The sequence below is a fragment of the Canis aureus genome, chromosome 30 (assembly GCF_053574225.1).
Source record: "Canis aureus isolate CA01 chromosome 30, VMU_Caureus_v.1.0, whole genome shotgun sequence".
NCBI lineage: Eukaryota > Metazoa > Chordata > Mammalia > Carnivora > Canidae > Canis > Canis aureus.
In genome coordinates, this window is record NC_135640.1 from 40,040,720 (window position 1) to 40,057,502 (window position 16,783).

The window sequence follows — 16,783 nt, forward strand, 5'->3', positions numbered from 1 at the left end:
ACCAGACTCCCATGTTGTTTCTCGTTGTGTGTGGCCGTCACTCCCAAAGCCACATAATTATTCAGAATTCCCTTGTCCCAGCCAGCTGGACACCAGCACAGGGCTTTTCCTGCCTGTTCAGGAGAGTTTATGGAGGTTGCCTGTGCCTTTGTCACATTTATCTCATGGGCCAAACTTAATCTCACAACCACATATCTGGTAAATGGAAATTGGAGGCACAGTTATCAGATAATGACACACATGCCATTGCTGTCACTCTCATCCCAAGGTCTTGAGTGTATAAAACAAGCCAAAAAGGCATTCTGGGTGTAGAAAGAAGTCAAATGGTAGCAGCTAACAATTTGACAAAATCCATGTATATCTTGAAATTTTCATCATTAAGGAGGAAGAAGTAAAATGAAATCCCATAATGGAATACCAGTGCTCATCTTCCTTGAAATAAGCACATTCCCCTCCATACCTTTCCAGATCATGTTTCAAGAGTCCCTGTGTGTTTTTATTTGCTTTCATTTTACCTTGTTGGTAATTTCCTAATGACATCAATGGGAAGATTTAGGTGTGACAGCAGGAAGAACTCAGGTCTGCCCAGCTCTGAACTGGTACAGGTGGGGGTGATCTTGAGGGATGTTTTCACTAGGTCTCTCTGCATATGGTTCTGCCCATTGGCAAAGAAAATACTGAGTTGTGCTTTGAGGTTCCTTTTAGCTCCAGAAAAGTACATCTGTTCCAGATATGCCTTGTCCAGGACTCATGGCAGGGAAGTTTTGCTGTAGGGCTGTAGGGAGATGCTTCCACTATAAGCTCTGTTGAGTTTCTCTCATTTCCCCCTTCCCTAGCCCAGGATGCCATTGCCGGGGAAGGACAGGGGATCAGTCATGAGCTAATCAGCCTGGAGGTCAGCTCTCCTCATGTCCCGGATCTGACCCTGATAGACCTCCCTGGCATCACCAGGGTGGCTGTGGGCAATCAGCCAGCTGACATCGGACGCCAGGTAAAACCTTGGTCTGGGAGGGTTGCGGAGTGGTGCCCCAGACAGCAGTGGGTTCAGGGCTGAGCCAGGATAGTGAATCTCAGGAGGTGTGAAGTGGATGGAGAGAGCATGGTGGTTTCTGTGGCCTCTACCGAGTCAGATGGAGGCACTCTGGGGAGTGTGAGACCAACAGGCAAGACTGGAAATCCATTTTACATACGTTTGCGTTTTACCCCGTGACTCGTTTTTGGTTATAGTTACATTTTGTGGTGTATCTAGACCAATGTGTATTAGGAAGGGGTTTTATGTGGGGAGAGAAAGCATTAGAAACAAGTATAATGATATTTTCGTATTGGCGAATGTCACCCAATAGATAAAATAAAGATTTAGGGCACAGTTGAGCGCTTTTTTGAGTTTTATTTTTCCCTGTGGTTATCAGCTGTGGAGTCTTAGAAGGCAGTTACTGGGCTAAGATCTGGTGGTTTCCCAGAGCTCTGTTTCTGCCACGGGGAAACTTGGATTCTTGTAACCCAGGCATGAGTTTTAAGTGCCACCAGGATTTGCCGTGGGCTCATTTCTTTTGGGGAGATACTCCTGGGACTCTGAGGTCCCAAAGCAAGTGCAAGGTCAGGCCCTGTCCCTCCTCTCATATGCTCTTATTTTTCTGCAGACCAAGCAACTCATTAGGAAGTACATCCTTAAGCAGGAGACGATCAACTTGGTGGTGGTCCCCTGCAACGTGGACATTGCCACCACGGAGGCACTGAGCATGGCTCAGGAGGTGGACCCTGATGGAGACAGGACCATAGGTAAGAAGAAGGAAGAACCTAGACACCATAGGTGGTCTTCACTTTGCAGCAGCCTCAGCCAATGATGCCGCTGGTCCTGGCCGGACTTGTGCTTCTCCGAGGGTGGGCCACGCGCCACCTGCTGCAGGAATAACTGCAGAATGTTTAGAAATTCAAGTGCCTCGACCCCGCCAACCCTCCTGTGTCAGACTCTACGGGGCAGGGCCCTGCATCCTAAGACTTGCCTCGGGAAGGGGGTTCTGCTGCACAGGGATATTTGAAAACCACTGCAGTAATACTAGATTGACCTTGCCACTGGGCAGAAAGAAAATTAAAAGGTCATCATATGCTGCTGTCTCTCTGGCAAGGGCCAAGAGCTGGGGGAGGTAGGCCCCCCACCACCACTCAGGAGGGCCAGTTGTCTTTGTGCAGCCTGAGCTGGCTCTGTCACAGGCGGGGGCTCTGCGTCACCCTGGGCTGTGGTCTGCCCTCAGGCTAGGCTGTGAGTGTTCTCTAATCAAAAGGCCCCGGCTTGCAGGAATCTTGACAAAGCCTGACCTGGTGGACAGAGGGACTGAAGGCAAGGTGGTGGACGTGGCACAAAACCTCGTCTGTCACCTGAAGAAGGGCTACATGATCGTCAAGTGCCGGGGCCAGCAGGACATCCAGGACCAAGTGAGCCTGGCCGAGGCTCTGCAGAAGGAGAAAGACTTCTTTGAGGACCACCCACATTTCAGGTACCCTGGCTGTGTTTTCTTATGGGTGAACCCAAACCTAGGACCTCTGTTTTGCCTGGGGACAAAGGAGATATTTGGAGTGTATGTGTGAGTGCGCTTGTATAATGACCCTGGGAATCGTCTGGAAGAATAAGAGAGGAATTGACATGGGGGCGCCTGGGGGGCTCAGTCGGTTAAGCATCTGCCTTTGGCTCAGGTCATGACCCCAGGGTCCTGGGACCCAGCCGTGCGTCGGGCTCCCTGCTCAGTGGGGAGTCTGCTTCTCCTCCCTCTCTTGCTCCCCCTGCTTGTGCTCTCTCGATCTCTCTGTGTCAAATAAATAGTCTTTTTTTTTTAAAGAGGAATTGTCAAAGTATAGGAGAAAATAAATTTAAAAAATCAGATGAGGAAAAAAAAAATCAGATGAGGGAATTTGCTATAGTCATTTATATATGGTGTTTGAACCAGAATGAAGAAGTAAATGCCTCAGAATAGAAAAAAATTTAGAAAGCCCGGAAATTGACCCAGATACATATATTTGATGTATGATAAACATGGCCTTTCAAATCACTGGCCACATGAGTTTGATTATCAATCAATGGACTGGAGGAAATTATAAACTTTATGTTATGTACATTTTATTACAATTTAAAAAGTTGGCAGTTGTAGAGACCAACACTTAGCCATGCGTGTACTTTCACAAATAGACATGTAAACTCATGGTTCCCTGCTGCCCTTTAGCCTAAAAAATCCTTTAAAATATAAATAATCCGGGATCCCTGGGTGGCTTAGCGGTTTAGTGCCTGCCTTTGGCCTAGGGTGTGATCCTGGAGTCCTGGGATCGAGTCCCGCATTGGGCTCCCTGCATGGAGCCTGCTTCTCCCTCTGCCTGTGTCTCTGCCTCTCTTTCTCTGTGTCTCTTATGAATAAATAAATAAAATCTTTAAAAATAAATAAATAAAATAAAATATAAAGAATCCTGTAAAATAAAAAAAAATAAAAATAAATATAAAAGGAATGAGCACCATGGTCAAAGAGGATTTAGCTTTATTTTTTTTTAAATAAAAAATGTTCGTTCAAAAAAATGAAAAACAAAGAATCCTGTAATAACTCAGCGAACATAGATTTGGGTGGAGTAAGAATAAGGCTTCCTTCCTCCAAAAAAGCTCATGGTGTAAGATCTCATCTTGAGGAAGGGCCGTGTCCCACAAACCCGTATCCTGCACACTCCTACGTAGGTACACGTCAGTGTATTTTTGTGAAGCCCTATACCGATATGCATTGTGTAGACTGGCATGTGCATCACACACAGAAGGATGTGAGTGTTATGAAAATACATTTGTAAGTGATCACGTGTGTTTTTATAAAGACTGGTTTTATAGTCACATGTCATGAGGCATATTTAATGTATCAGCTGGAAGGAATCACTCAATACTATTTTTTTAAACATTTTTTTTCATTTTTTAAAAAGATTTTATTTATTCATGAGAGACACAGAGCGAGAGGCAGAGACACAGGCAGATGGAGAAGCAGACTCCCTATAGGGAGCCTGATGCGGGATTCGATCCCAGGACCCTGGGATCACGCCCTGAGCCCAAGGCAGATGCTCAACCACTGAGCCACACAGGCATCCCTTTTATTTTTTTAAATAGGCTCCATGCCCAGTGTAGAGACTAATGCAGGGCTTGAACTCATGACCCTGAGATCAAGAGTTGGATGCTCCACCGACTGAGCCACCTAGGGTCCCCTGTACCATTTTTAAGTTATGCTTTTTTATTTTAATTCCAGTTGTCAACATACAGTGTTATATTAGTCTGAGGTGTATAATTGATTCAACAATTATAAAGTGATTCAACCATTCGGTACAACTCTCTGCCGCTGTTGAAGTATCCAAAATAACTACAATTCGGTCACCATTCCGTGGAAGCCAGTTCTGACCCTCCATTGGGTACCACTTGCAGGACATCCCTTCCAGGTGGAAGGAACTTGACTGTCCCTGCAGCGGAGAGCCGACTTGCGTTTCCTGGCCACACCATGGTGGATGTGTGCATGTCTTCTCTTCTCTGTCTGCAGGGTTCTTCTGGAGGAAGGAAGGGCCACAGTCCCCAACCTGGCGGAGAAACTGACCTCTGAGCTCATCACGCACATCTGTGTAAGCACGTGCAGAGCTGTCCGTTTTCTGACTAGAATCCCGTAGGCCCCAAGCTCCACCACGGGGGCCTGACTAACCCACTAACGGATCTCCCCGGTGATCTCTCCAGGGTGCAGCTCAGGTTCAGTGGGTCTGGGGTGCAGCTTGGGATTCTCTATTTCTAGCAAGCTCCCAGATGGTGTGGACGCTACACATCAGGACCACAGGTTGGATGAAAACTGATAGGCTATACCCACGTGGCCTAATTAAAAATTAAAGCCTTAAGGGCACTGCACCAACTTTGCCTTTCTCCTAGTCAGCCACTGTCCATAATGTCCCGGTAATTGTGATGTGCTTATATTTCATATTTTAAATCTCTCTGTGGGTTCTTTTTCAAATTTGTCTGGCCAGAACTCTCCTGCACTTTCACATTTGCCGTCCCTCAGAAAGAGTTGTCACTTGTGTTTTGCGCTCCACAACTCCAATGTCAGAAGCCTTGGTTCTGCGGGCCAGCCCCTACGAGGACCTGGGTCAGGGTTTTGACTTTGGGCCTGTTTTGGAACGTGATCTGCGGCTGTTCGTGGAAGCCCGGGTTCAGAATGGGTTTGTGCAGGGAGAGAGGCAACGTTTGCTTCAGCCAATCCCCAAGAAGGGCCTCCCGGTGGAACTGCTTTACAAATTCTCAGCGTGAGGTTTTGGGGGAACCCCTCGGGGAGTGGGAATTTGGGCAGCAACCCTGTTTGAGGGCTGGCTTGTAGTTACAGATGTTCAACAGAGATTTTATGTTGTCCCACTCAGCGTGGAGTTCAGGCATCCCGTACAGTCCCCAGGAATGGGGATGGAGGGTGGGGTGGTGCTCAGCATCCCAACATCGTGACAGCCTGGCTCCTTGAGGGCCCGGCTTTACTTAGAAAGAAGATGCTGGCTCACTGGATTCCCCGCCTTGAGCAAGCTTACCTGGATTTATTCTTTGCCCCAACCAAGGGAGGCTCTGAAACGTAAGCTCAACTCTTCTCTCCTACAAATGCCCCATGAGGCTCTACTCCTCCCTCCTCGTCCATCCCTGGGTGCTCACGTCACCTGGCTGTGCCTCTGGGTGTCTGTTCTGTGCCTGCCCGCTCACAGAGGCATTTCCAGGGATGCTTTGATGTGTCAGCCCGCAGTTTTCAATGACTGCAGTAGAAGAGGGAGCTCATGCATGCCATCAACCACGTTATCAGAGACAGAAGTCCCTGATACAGTTAGTTTGTGAACAGCGTAAAAGTTGGTTGGATCAAAAAAAAAAGTTGCTTGGATCTCAGATTGTTCTAACTGCTGCTAAGTGGCTCTTTCTCATCTCCCTGCAGAGTGTATGTAATGTGGTCACAGAAGGAATCCTTCCTGGCATCATATGGGGTGGTCGCTTCAGCACATCCCGAAGGCTGTCTTTTGGGGAGCGGGGGCACAGGGAGGCCTCGGTGACATTGGCACCTGCGGACACCCCCCCTCCATCTTCTCCCTAGAGGAAGCCAGGCAGTCAGGCACACTTTGCAGGAGGAGGCCTGGGAGCTCCTGCTCCTTCCTTGTCCGTACTCATGTCTTTGCATTATTTTCTGTTTTCCTCAGAAAACCCTGCCTCTGTTAGAAAATCAGATAAAGGAGAATCATGAGAAAATAACAGAGGAGTTACAAAAGTACGGCTCAGATGTGCCCGAAGACGAGCACGAGAAAATGTTTTTCCTGATAGATGTGAGTATCGCCATCGCCTCAAGTCGGGGAATCGCACCTCGTGGTCCAGAAAGGGATCCTGTGTCGCACGCACTCTCATCCTGCTCCCCGAAAGCTGACTTGGGCTCAGTTTGCCCACTCAGCACCAAAGAGGGCCCGGGGCGCGGAGTGACAGTGAGCAGGGAGTGACTCCCCCAGACCCCGCGGCGGTCAGGGCAGGGTGCGGGGACCCGTCACCCCGGCAAGGTGGCGAGGAGTCACGCGCCCTCCAGGCCCCCCTCACTTGTGTTCGGAACGTCTCCGCTTATACTCCCATTCTTCTTGATAGAAACTGAATGCCTTTAACCAAGACATCAGCTCCTTAATCCAAGGGGAGGAGTCCGTGGGGGAGGACGAGAGCCGGCTGTTCACCAAAATCCGAAATGAGTTCCACAAATGGAGCGCTGTGATTGAAAAGAAGTTCCAAAGAGGTGAGTGGAAGCCGCGTGCGCCCCGGCCCACATCCCTGAGCTCAGGCCAGCAGGTGTCTGCTGCAGATTTCAGAGGACACCTGGCCAGAACACGCAGGGGGATCGGCCCAGGTCAGCCCAGGCCTCCACGAGGACCAGCCCTCCCTCGACAGCGGCGGGTCAACACGGCACCTGCCACACGCACCCGGGCCCCAGTGCCGCTGGCCCCAGAACAACGGCGCCTTGGGCTCGGTCTGCTGGCCGTGGCCTTGAAGGCCAGGCGTATCTCAGTGCATTTCATGGTTGCGGCGGTGGCGGCGGCGACACAGAGGACGCGAAACACACCCGAGGCATCGCCTTGCAGCACCAAATCCTCAAGAGTCCGAAAAAGGTGGAAGTGTGACCTGAAGTTTAGGTTTCCATATTTCAAGAAGCTCAAAGTTAATCGTGTACAGACCAGTGATGAAGCTGCAGCAGCTGAGGGGAATTTTAAGGAACCTTGCTTTATTCAGGCAGCTTGGTGGGTTCCGTGACTTATTCCAGCTGACCCGAGGCTCGGTTTGACCGCTGTCCTTGGCTTTGGGTAATGAACGTGGGAAGATAGATCGTGCCATTTTTTTTTGCACAATTCGAAAGCCACACCTCTCGGTCCTGTCTGCTCCTTGGCAGAGGGCATGGAAGGTGGGACAAGATAAATAACAGTGTTTCTTGGTGGAAAAAAAACAAGGAGGTGGCCACTCGCCACGTGTGCACAGCTCCCATACTGCTTACTGATCCGCGGCGCAGAGGGTCGAACCCCTGCCGTGAGGCGTGTTCTTACGTCAGGGAGGGACCACTGTCCCTTTCAAGGAAGACAACGGTCCTGACCTCCAGCAACCCCCTCATGCATTGCTCAATAAGCTTGCGACGGCACACAGCCCGTGAGCTAATGTAGCTCTTTTTTTTTTAAGGGGCTAAGTTCCTCCCAACGAATGATCAGTTGCAGATCACTGGGCCCCCACATGCAAGAAGAAGAATTTAGATTCCTAACTCGCCCCTCATTCAGAGATAAACTCAAAATGGATAAGAAACCAAAATATGAGCCCTAGAACTCTAAAACTCTTAGGACAAAAATGTAGATTTGAATCTTCGTGACTTTGGATTAGGAGGCGGTTTTTAGATACAGCACTTAACGGGATGGGCGACAAACGGAATACTAGACGAAGTGGACTTCGTCAAGATTAAAAATGTGTGTTTTTAATCCTCGTGTGTGTGTGTGTGTGTGTGTGTGTGAGAGAGAGAGAGAGAGAGAGAGAGAGAGAAAAGGCACCCCACCCCACCCCACCCCATAGAACAGGAGAAAATATTTGTAAACCACACATCTGATAAGGTCCAGAATCCAGACTATACAACGAACTCATAGGATTCAACAACAAGAAGACAAATAATCCAAATTAAAGATGGACAAAGGATTAAAGAAGATATTTCTCTAAATGAAGACATACAAGGGGCTCATGGATGCTCGGCGTCATTAGCCATCGGAAGAATGCAAACCAAAGCCACGGAGAGACCCCGTCTCACTCGCATGTTAGGATGGCTGGCGCGTGTTCATGTCCCCATTACTGATCTCCTGGGGCTTTCATCACAAAGACCGGGGGTCTGAACAAACCTATCTTCTTATAATCCTGGAGGCTGAAAGTTTAAGATCAAGGGACCGGCACGTTCAGATTCTCCAGACGCCTCTCTCCACGGCCTGTAGACGCCACCTTCTCCCTGTATCTTCACGTGGACTTTCCTGTGTGGGTCTGTGTCCTGCTTTCGTCTTCCTATAGGGACACCAGTCAGATTGGATTTGATCGCCTCTTTAAAGGTCCTGTTTCCAAACACAGTCACATTTCTGAGGTGCAAGGGGTTAGGACATATCAATTTCGGGGAGATACAATTCAGCCTTTAGCAGCAGACAGCGGAATCTTTATTCAGCCACAGAAGGGCATCAAGCACTCAACATGCTCCCACATGGATGCATCTTGATGACATCTTGCTAAGTGAAGGAAGTGAGACACACAAAAATACACTTTTAAAAAAAATTCCGTTGATATGGAATGCCCAGAGCAGGCAAATCCATAGAAATAGGAAGCAGGTGAGAGGTTTCCAGGTGCTGTAGGGGCAAGGAATGGGGGGCACATGACGATGGGCACAGGTTCCAAGGGGGTGACAGAGGTGTGTGAGGATTAGCTAGCGGGGATGGCTGCACAATTCTGTTAATGTTCTAAAAATCACTGACCTGTACACTTTATCGGGTGGATTTTGTAGCATCTGAATTCTATCTCCACGTAAAAAAAAAACCAAAAACAAAAATCCTATGAGAACATGTCTCCCGACCAAAAGAAGATGATACCCAGACCTTGATTCCTGGTTGGTTCTTCGAAAAGAGGCACCAGAGCCCTCCTGAACTTCTACCAGAGGAGGTAGCCTCCACAGTGCAGTTTGTCGAGAATAAAAAGAATTCCAAAAGTGTAAAGGAAAAGTGTCTTATGACAGACAGTGACCTTATGTGCCTGGTGACTCTGCTATATTTATATTTGATTTAAAAACACGCTGCACTCACACTATTGCACGTGACTTCGTTCATGATATGTCACTGATTCTGGGTGGTGTTCATGGTCGTTTTTATTTTTCCTGTGATACAATTTCTTTGGTAAACATTACAGGATTTCCTCTTGGGAAAGTTCCTCTTCCTTGCTCCTCGGTTGTGCATTCACTGCCCTCTGGTGTCACACCCCAGCTCCTATACTTGCTGTCTGGAGATGACTAAGGAAATGGTCTTGAGATCTGGCTTTTTATTGCAAACCCCGAATTTCTTTCAGTTTTGCAAATCAGATTTGAAAAAAAAAATTTTTTTTTTTGCCCCTTGCCTCTCTGTGTTTGCTGAAAGTCTCAAATGGTAGTGTGTAAAAAAAAAAAAAAAAAAAGACCCACAAGGTTATTTCTGTAAAATAATTCAGAACCATTGTCTTCCAGGTTACAAAGCTATATATAAACAAATGGAGAAATTTGAAAATCGGTATCGTGGCAGAGAGCTGCCAGGATTTGTAAATTACAAGACGTTCGAAATTATTATAAAACAACAAATCAAAGAACTGGAAGAGCCAGCTGTTGATATGCTGCACACGGTAACTGGTGAGTTCTTGATTTTGCTTTTAGGCATTTTATGTCTAGGGCAGGGAAAGGCTTGAACCCAAACCAGTGCTGAACTCCAGAGTCCTCTGCCTGGGGGTGTTTTCCAGCATCCAAGAACCGGACTAATTCTCTGGTCCTCTGGACACCAACTGGGTGTTCAACATCTCGGTTCAGTTCCGATGCTGAATTAGCACCGATCTTACAGCATAAAAGCTCAGGCCCACAGCAGGGCCCCCACTTTAGGCTGGGCTTCCTTTTTTTTAAAAAAAAATTTTTTTCATGAAAGACACACACAGAGAGAGGCAGAGACACAGGCAGAGGGAGAAGCAGGGTCCCTGCGGGGAGCCCGATGTGGAACTTGATCCCGGGACCCCAGAATCACGCCCTGGGCCAAAAGCAGATGCCACCCAGGCGTCTCTAGGCTGAACTTCCAATGGACAGACTATAAATTGGAGTTTCCACAGCCCCCTTCTCAGATTCTATAATTTGCTAGAACAGCTCACAGAACTTAGGAACACACTTTACTTCTCTCTACTGGCTCATTTTAAGGGATGTACTTACCTTTGCCAGTTTATTATAAAGGATGGGAGTGAAAGAGATACGTAGAGGAGGTCTGGGAGGGTCCCCAGGGCAGGTGCTTCTGCTCTGTGACACGGTGGCGGGGGGCACCACCCTCTTGGCACGTGGCTGTGTTCAACAAGCTCTCTGAACCCTGTCATTTAGGGTGTTCAAAGGAGGTGTAATCCATTATCTCAAGGACATAATTGATTATTAACTCCATCTCCAGCCCCTTTCTCCTTCCCAGAGGTGGCGAAGTGGGACAGTGGGGTGGAGAGATGGGGCTGGAAGCTCCCGGCTTCTCAGCCAGGCTTGGTCTCTCTGGTGACCAACCCCCATCCTGAAGCTGTCCGGGGCCCACCAAGAGTTAGAATGAGAGACGCTCCTATCACCCAGGAGATTCTGAGGGATCTAGGAGCTCTGGGTCAGGAACCAGGAACACAGACCAGATGCATATTTTTCATGGTCCACACCCCCAGGCAGCTCCACAGCTGGGATTACTTCATAGTCTCAAAATACTCCATGTATTGAAGTCTCTGAGGGTTAAGGTTGACAGTTGACTGTCCACTGGGGGAGGGTGTTGGGTGTTCTAGAGTGCCGTATGAATGTAGGGTGTCACAGCCGTTGTCATAGTCGGTGGGAGATGGTCAGCTGGTGAGGAGCGATACAGCATTCCGCAGGACTGGCCGATCCCTTCTCCTGGAACTGCCATGCACCTGGGTTTTCAAGACGTCCACTGAATCTCTTTTCCTTGTCCCCACCGTGGCTGATGCCATCATCGCCCAGGCTTCAGCTGGCTCATTTCAGCAAGAAGTAATAATCATTCATGGATCCGTGAACCCGTAGAGGTTGGGGCCAGTCCCATGGCAGCAGCTTACGACATGTATTTTTGATAAAATGTGACCTTGAATCTTAATAAGTGTATATCAAGATAGGTAACTGTGTTGTGTTGATCAATTTTTCACTCTTAATTTGTTCTGGAAGAAAATTTGTAGTGCTTAGAGCTTTATAGTCCTAGAAAAAACCCTTTAAAACCCACATATATATGTTTACCTCCTTCGGTTTCAGAGAGATATGATGTGGAGTCAATGAAAGATTTCAGGGCACCTGGGTGGCTCAGTCGGTCAAGCCGTCTGACTCTTGATCCCGGCTCAGGTCTTGTCCTCAGGGTGCTCCACTGGGTGCGGAGCCTACTTGAAAAAACAAATTTTGAGCATAAAGATGCTATGCACATCTTATTAGGATAGAATTCTGTGAGGAAGGGAAATGGAAATATGAGGAGTTTCAAAAATAAAAAGAAATAATGTAAATTTTCTGATTGAGTAAGAGCATGTTCATATAATTTTTTTTTTCAAATGGGTAACATGGACGGTTAGGTCCTATTGATACATTTAAGGGTGCTGTGTTTTACTATAGAATATGAATATATTTATAACTACAGAAATTAAATTCTTTGCAACTATTTTTGCTTAGGATGAAAACAATTTCTAAGATTTTATTTATTTATTTGAGAGAGAGAGAGAGAGCATGAATGGAGGGGGCCAGAGGGAGAGGGAGCGAGAGAGAGAATCCCAAGCAGACCCACCACTGAGCACAGAGCCCGAGCTGGGACTGGATCTCACAAGCCTGAGATCATGACCTGAGCTGAAACCAAGAGTCTGGACACTCAACTGACTGGGCCACCCAGGTTATAAATGTCAAAGAAATATACCAGGGAACGATTAGGCTTTAAAATTCTTCCACATTGTTCTCTAGCAAGAAGGTACAGCATGGCCTCCGTCCCCAAGTGGGAAGAAGGGGCGGCAGGGGGAGGAAACCTCATTTCTCAAGATTTCATCCTCTCTCTCTCTCTCTCTTTTTTTTGCAACCTACGATAAGGAATGAATCTTGTTTTTTTCCTCAGATATGGTCCAGGTTGCCTTCGGAGATATTTCAAAAGCAAATTTTGATGAATTTTTCAACCTCTACAGAACTACCAAGGTAAAACTGACCACACGTTATTCCAAAAAAAAAAAAAAAAAGTCAGCCTGATGCTGGAAAACAGATGCCATGGATTAAGACCATGTTCACTTTCTTGGGTATTTGGAGAAGTGGACTGGGTGGGTGGGGAGGGGGGAGGCTTGGGACGTGTCACTTAAGCTGCCTGGGCCTCTGGAAGGAACATGGAAGAAAATGTTTGGGGTGCACCTAGCAGTTTGCATCACACTTGGTGGCCGCCATTGAGCTCCGGGGACACCAGATATTTTCTGCATGAGAGACCTATTCCCCGGCCTTGGGGCAGCCAGTTTCTCTAAACTATAGGAATGTGAATCGTACAGAATTAAATGGATTTAAATTTGACCCCACTTTGACCCCCGTGAGCTCTCTGATGGGTATATACTCCTTTTTTGTTTGTTTTTTAAGATTTTATTTATTTATTTGAGAGACAGAGGAAGAACACAAGCAGGGGCAGAGGGAGAGGGAGAAGCAGACACCCCGCTGAGCTGGGAGCCGGATGCGGGGTTCGATCTCAGGACCCTGGGATCATGACCTGAGCCGAAGGCAGATGCTTCACTGACTGAGCCCCACAGGCACCCCTTGATTAGATGGGGCTCCATCTAATCCTGATTAGATTAAAACTCCTGATTAGATGGAAAAGATCCCAAAAGAGAAAGAAAGAATCTGGGAAATCAGGTCGGCACGCAGGGCCCGTGCGGGTTCCCAGGCTCAGGTCGGAGGGGTGGGGGGTCGCGGTCTGGGCACACCTGCGGCCCCAGGCTCCCGGGAGGTTGTGACCCCCGGCCGGGTGGGGGCCCCAGCCCGGATGGGCCAGCGTGGGGTGCAGACCTCAAAGGGAGGTGCCATCCTCATTCACACGGGAGCCGGTTAGCCGTGGGCTTCGCGGGGGACCTCCTTCCTCGACCCGGGGATTTGTTTCTGAGGGAACGCGGCCCTGCCTCTCTTTTGCCGTAGTCCAAAATCGAAGACATTAAATTCGAGCTAGAGAAAGAAGCTGAGAAGTCCATCCGACTTCACTTCCAAATGGAGCAGATCGTCTACTGCCAGGACCACGTCTATCAGCGGGCCCTGCAGAGGGTCAGGGAGAAGGATTCGGACGAGGAGAAGAAGAACAAGAAGACCAGCAGCATGAGCCATGACGAGGTTTCTTCCGTCAACATCTCCTTGTCTGAAATCTTGGAGCACCTGCTGGCCTACCGCCAGGTGAGTCTGCAAGCGTCTCCCAGAGGCGGTTTTCTTTTTTTTTTTTTTTTTAATTTTTATTTATTTATGATAGTCACAGAGAGAGAGAGAGAGAGGCAGAGACACAGGCAGAGGGAGAAGCAGGCTCCATGCACCAGGAGCCCGATGTGGGATTCGATCCCGGGTCTCCAGGATCGCGCCCTGGGCCAAAGACAGGCGCTAAACCGCTGCGCCACCCAGGGATCCCCCAGAGGCGGTTTTCACGCCGTGTCCTTTCCTTGAAATGCCTCCCCTTGGCCCTCCCACCGGTCTGTGTGGCCACCACCAGCCGGCAGCTCGCCCTCAGCCCTGTGGGCCCAGACGCATCCCTGAAGATCCCATCTGGGCCCTACTGATGTGCAATGGGCCCCTGTCAATCACCCTCCCCCTCTTTGTCCTGGAGTCTTTTTCCAGAACCTGAATTCTGCTGGTTTGCTTTTTTAAATAAAGATTTATTTATTCATGAGAGACACAGAGAGAGAGAGAGAGAGAGAGAGAGAGAGAGAAGCAGGCTCCATGCAGGGAGCCCGATGTGGGACTCCAACCCAGGACTCCCGCTGTGGCCGTCTTTTTTAGGCAGAAACGTCCCCCAGTTCTTGCTCCTCCCAGCCTCGGTATGAATTTTTGAATGAGCTTCCCCACCCCCACCCCCATTCCTGATGAGAAAAGAGAGCTGTTGGCATCCTCCTGGCGATCCTGTGCATTTTGTCGCTGTGCCGGGGAGAGCTGACATCTTTGTGACAGGAAAGATTTCTGTCCAAGAGCCTCATGGGTCTCTCCGCTTTGCGATCTCCTTTTTGGGTGGGGTGGGGTGGGGGGCCCAGAGGTGTTGGTGTGTTTTGTCTTGGTGTCGACCGTGCACACTTGTGAAGTTTGTTCCCACGTGGTTCCTCGCGTCTGTCCCCGCTGTGAGCCTTTTCTTCCACCGTGTCTTGCTGGCTGTTGGATACGGTTTCCGCGTCTTATTTCACACGCCAAGCCCGTGAGGACGCTCCCCTCTCCTGTGGGACTTTTGCAGCCAATTCTCGTGTATTTTCCCAATGAACACGATGCCAGAGGCGCTGCCCCTCGCGGACCTCCTTCCCAACCACACCCCCTCCCAGTCCGCTGCCTGCCTCCCTCCTTTGCGCTGGGCCCTGCAGATCATCCGGATGCTCTCCCTAAGGTTAACGGCAGCTAACGATCTTCATTGCACCTGCATCCTCTACTCCCCTTTGTGGTGTGAGTGCATGTGCCGTCCTGAGGTCAGGATGCGGTGTCCCCGCAGCCGACCCTGTCCCTGGTGTGCTCATCGTGAAATCGCGGGGGTGGAGGGGGTGTCCCTGGGGTCAGCGGTTGGCACGACGGCCCGGCTCTGTGGGACCTGGGGAGGGCCAGGGCAGGCGTCCAGGGCGCCTGTTGTCACCACTCAGAAACTTCTCCTCCGTCCCCAAGGAGCTAGTTTCCTGCAAATGTGGCCGGTCTGCGTGGTCCTCTGTGTGGCCATCCTCCAGCATCATCTTCCGTGGGGCCCCAGCCCCGGCTGCTGGCTCCTCGTCTCCTTCCCTCCGCCTCCATGGGGTGGCCGGCCACGTCCCTCGCTAGCTGTCATCCCTGGCACGAGCAATGTGTCCCAGCACCGCCCCTCGGGCTGCATTCACTATGCACTTATTCTGCACCTGGGATCTTCTTAAACTTTGGTGTTTCAGCTTGTTTAATCCCTTTTTAACCATCTCACGAGGCCAGGCGTAGCCTCAGTATTTCCTCGAGAATAGTGAGGCTGAACTTGCTGGGGTGCCGGGATGAATCGGCTTCCCGAGAGATGAGCCTGTCTCAAGAAAGAGAGGCTTGTTTCAGGGGCAGGTGGGGCCTGGGGAGGGAGGTGGGGGTGGCGAGGCTGACTTTGGACACGCAGGCCCCGCAGGGGGTTCCCCTCTGTGGATTTTCACAGCCCAGCCTCTGTTCTGCTAAATAATTTTTGTGTTGATTAAAAAAAATATTTTCAGTGGAATTGTAAATAAATCGAAAATGGAGTTTTCTTACCCCATCCGGCCATTTACCTTTTTCACGCGCATTTTATCGTCTCTGATCAGAGAAGGAAGCCGAGTGGTCAGGAATCCCTGGCGGGGAGGTGGAGTCAGGGCCGGGATTGGGGGGGGGTCCCCCCTGTACTGTGGGTTCCCCACTGCCTCCAGCCCAGAGGACAGTGCTGGGTTCGAGAGATCCGGGCAGGGGGGACCTGCACCTGCCAGGTCCGGCCCGTCTGCCCCCCACCAAACCTCTGTGAACTCTTCTTCCCTGGCAGGAGGCCACCAACCGCATCTCCAGCCACATCCCCTTGATCATCCAGTACTTCATCCTGCAAGTGTACGGCCAGAAGCTGCAGAACGGCATGCTGCAGCTGCTCCAGGACAAGGACACCTACAGCTGGCTCCTGAAGGAGCGCAGTGACACCAGCGACAAGAGGAAGTTCCTGAAGGAGCGGCTGGCGCGGCTGGCCCAGGCTCGGCGCCGCTTAGCCAAATTCCCTGGTTAAGGCCGGCTCCCTGTCCCGCCTGCATCTCCAGGGCACGTCTGCAGGGAGCAGCACCCGCCCTCTCTCCCCAAACCCACATCGCAGATACTCGAGGAGTTAGTAGCCAGTCTTCCCGGTCACCATCCATGCTTGTCCCTGAGTGGGCAAGGACCTCCTAAGAAGACGCAGGTCATGATTAAGATCAAGACTTAGGGATTGAGTCCTACGTCGGGCTCCCTGCACAGAGCCTGCTTCTCTCTCTGCCAGTGTCCCTGCCTCTCTCTCTGTGTCTCTCATGAATAAATAAATGAAAAAAATCTTAAAAAAAAAAAAAAAAAGAACGAGATTCAGATTGGGGGTGGACGCCGCCGCCCTCCTGGTTAGGAGAAATGATTTTCTGCCCTTGGGGTTGTTCCCCTTGAACCCTCTCCATCTTCCACCAGGGACCAGTGCATGCAAAGCATTGTAGAAGGATTAGTTCCTGCTTTTGTGCAACTTCTTTCATGCACCTGTTTTGGGAGCATTAGCGCCACGTGTGGGTGCTCTTAGAAGCTGTATTTCACTGATTTGTAATAAACTTGTTTATACCAGA

At 49.7% G+C, this 16,783-nt stretch overlaps 1 protein-coding gene across 1 annotated transcript in view; it reads left to right on the top strand.

The window, feature by feature from the left end:
• MX1 (MX dynamin like GTPase 1) overlaps window positions 1-16,783 on the top strand; it is a 28,692-nt gene extending 11,909 nt beyond the window's left edge. The window contains exons 6-15 of the mRNA XM_077879275.1: window positions 837-991; window positions 1,641-1,779; window positions 2,297-2,495; window positions 4,548-4,626; window positions 6,211-6,333; window positions 6,641-6,782; window positions 9,762-9,920; window positions 12,382-12,458; window positions 13,431-13,679; window positions 15,982-16,783. Of these exons, the coding sequence (XP_077735401.1) occupies window positions 837-991; window positions 1,641-1,779; window positions 2,297-2,495; window positions 4,548-4,626; window positions 6,211-6,333; window positions 6,641-6,782; window positions 9,762-9,920; window positions 12,382-12,458; window positions 13,431-13,679; window positions 15,982-16,212 (1,553 nt within the window). The 3' untranslated portion in view covers window positions 16,213-16,783. The remainder of the gene's footprint in view (window positions 1-836; window positions 992-1,640; window positions 1,780-2,296; window positions 2,496-4,547; window positions 4,627-6,210; window positions 6,334-6,640; window positions 6,783-9,761; window positions 9,921-12,381; window positions 12,459-13,430; window positions 13,680-15,981) is intronic.